Source organism: Malus domestica, chromosome 11, assembly GCF_042453785.1.
Source record: "Malus domestica chromosome 11, GDT2T_hap1".
Taxonomy (NCBI): domain Eukaryota; kingdom Viridiplantae; phylum Streptophyta; class Magnoliopsida; order Rosales; family Rosaceae; genus Malus; species Malus domestica.
The window spans coordinates 13821759-13824497 of record NC_091671.1 but is presented as its reverse complement, the minus strand read 5'-3'; the positions used below and the strand labels follow the sequence as shown (position 1 = coordinate 13824497).

The window sequence follows — 2739 nt, the reverse complement described above, 5'->3', positions numbered from 1 at the left end:
AATTTTTTTGCATATGTATCCTTAAATGTAGACCTAGTAATTTCTTACATAACACGTTAACATAACATGTAAACGACACAAAAATAACGGTTTCGGGTTGACACAATAACTAATCAAGTCGTTATTGGATCACACGATAAGCACCCGTTAATAACAGGTCATTAACAGGTTTACGCGAGGGTGACATGTGGGTAACCCGTTTCGACACGTTAAGAAAAAAAAGATCAAGTAAGTTAAAAATACCAAACACATTAAAAATTTATAATAATTAATTTACACGTGCAAAAAATGTGTAAAAATAGGCAAACGCTTATGATCGTATCCTCTACGCTTTGAGAATGCGTACATTTCAAAATAAATAAAATTCATAATTATTAATGTACAAGTTTGAAAAATATGAAAACATATATAAACGCTCATGTTGCATCCTCAACCTTGAAATGCAACTCCTTTCATTTTTCATATCCGTGAACATTTAGTATTTTGTAGTAATATATTTATTTTCTTTTTGTCAAACAATATACTAATATTTTTTCATTAGGCTCTTATTTTGGGGGATATAACTTGAAAGACAAATATTTTTTTTTCACATTTTGGAGTTATATTTATGTGACATTGCATATACTAATTTAGTATTATGTTTTCCTTATGTTCTGGGTCAAATTAGGTTTTTTATTTTCATTATTTATTGATTTAAAATATATTTTTTTAACAGATAACGGGTCGGAACTTAGTATCTAATAATATTAATGGGTCACTTTCCAATTGGGTCATATTACCCGTTTATTTTAAAGGTGTTACATGACATGACCTGTTAATATCAGATATTTCATGAAAAGAACACGAACATGAAAAACACGACATGAATACTAAGTTTACTTGAATGATGATAAAAAAAATAAATTATTTCGATATAATGTATAAAGATTGGTAAATGACACAAGCATTATCCATTCAATCTTATGTTTGAAAATAATTTATGTAAAACACGTTTACCGTTATCTTGCCATATCGGTTTCTTTTGCTTTTGTTGGACCAACTTTTGCGTCCACCGCTAACTAAAGTTCAAAGGTGGAAAGTGCCATGAAGGGAAGTGAAATCTGAAGTGTTATCCAGAGGCCTCGTGTGCTTACCATTTCACTTTTACCGACGTAGCCATTAGGTTCAGAAACCACTCAACACCTGTCCGCCACATGTCAACGTCCAGTAAAACCACCAACACAGTTATTATCTGCTCGATGCAGATATTTAACTGCAACAATAAATCTTGTCCAGATTATCTCCATTTTCAATTAAGTTTTCTGAGAGTGAGAGGGAAAGAGGTTAACACAGCGGTGTCAAAAATGGCTCCAAAGCGCTCGGCGAAGATGGTGGTGAAGACCACCAAGCGAGTCGTGAAAGAAATGGTTGAAGTTTCAGTGGTTAAAACCAGAAGGAAGAAACAACAAGAAGATCGTCCACTGGAGACTATTTCCGTTGAAAACAACGACTCAAATCAAACCCAAAACGTAGAAGTTTCAGTTGGGAAAGAGCCGCTCAAGACTAGTATTATTCCAATTGAAACTTTGGAGCAAGTTATTCCCATTGAAACCCAGGCAGAAAACCAAACCCTAAAAACACAAAACGCTGAAGTCCAAGTCGACAGAGAGGCAGAAGAAAATCCTACGACTCCTGATCCACAAGAAACAGAGAAATTATCGAAGGAAGAAGAGCAGAAGAGTGAGGAGGACAAAACCCTAAGAGGAGGAGAGAACAAGGACGCGGAAGATTTGACGAAAACCGAAGAGCAAGCCTCGAAGAAAGGAGAGAAGAAAAGCGAGGTGAAAGGAGGGAAGAGGAGAGAGAAGAGGAGGAGTAGGGGAAGAGAAGAGTACAAGACATATGTGTATAAGGTTTTGAAGCAGGTGCATCCTGGGATGGGAGTGTCGTCCAAGGCCATGACGGTGTTGAATAACTTGATGAACGACATGTTTGAGAAGCTGGCTGATGAGGCAGCTAGGCTGACTACGTATACAGCGAGGAAGACATTGTCGTCGAGGGAGATTCAAGGGGCGGTGAAGCTGGTTTTGACTGGGGAGCTTGGGAGGCATGCCATGGCGGAGGGGACCAAGGCCGTGAGCACTTATGTTTCATATGGAGGAGGGTCGTCCAAGTCTTGATTATTTAATTAGAACTTCGTGTTACTTAATGTGTTTGTTGTTAGTTAGTTTTTGTTTTGCAAAATTGTTTATTAGTTTGTTGTCCGTTAGGGCATAGATAATTACCCATGTGTGGTGATGGTGTGTGAAAATGATCCATCTGTTTTGGTTATGAATGAAAGGCTGTTTTCTTGTTAAATTTTCATTTTTTTTTTTTTTTGTTAACTGTAATCTTACCATTTAGTATTTGTATTTATTTTCACTTATGAGTGAGGTGTTTTAAATTTTGAGATGTCATAAATTCGATTTTCATGTGAATTTGAACCAGCCATTGTGAAGTTAAATCATTCTTAATATCGTTTAAAATAATAATAATAATAATATATAAGCACCCATTTTATTCACTTTTTAACCAGTCTGGCAAGGTGGATCTCGGGTTTGTATACGTGTTTAAAAGTTGTCTATCAGCCATGCATATTCGTTGCGGTCTTCAAATTCGGAGAGTCAGTCCGTCCGGTCATTTGTTTTCAAATATTGACCCACAGCGGATTTTTAACTTGCAAAACGGAATTATAATTATTCACTACAAAATCATCATTAT

At 35.9% G+C, this 2739-nt stretch overlaps 1 protein-coding gene across 1 annotated transcript; it reads left to right on the top strand.

The window, feature by feature from the left end:
• The first annotated feature begins 900 nt into the window (after positions 1–900).
• LOC103422883 (histone H2B.2-like) lies at positions 901–2337 on the top strand. The gene has a single exon (XM_008360944.4). It carries the CDS (start codon positions 1194–1196, stop codon positions 2157–2159), a length of 966 nt encoding a protein of 321 aa, XP_008359166.3. The 5' UTR covers positions 901–1193; the 3' UTR covers positions 2160–2337.
• Positions 2338–2739: the final 402 nt, after the last annotated feature.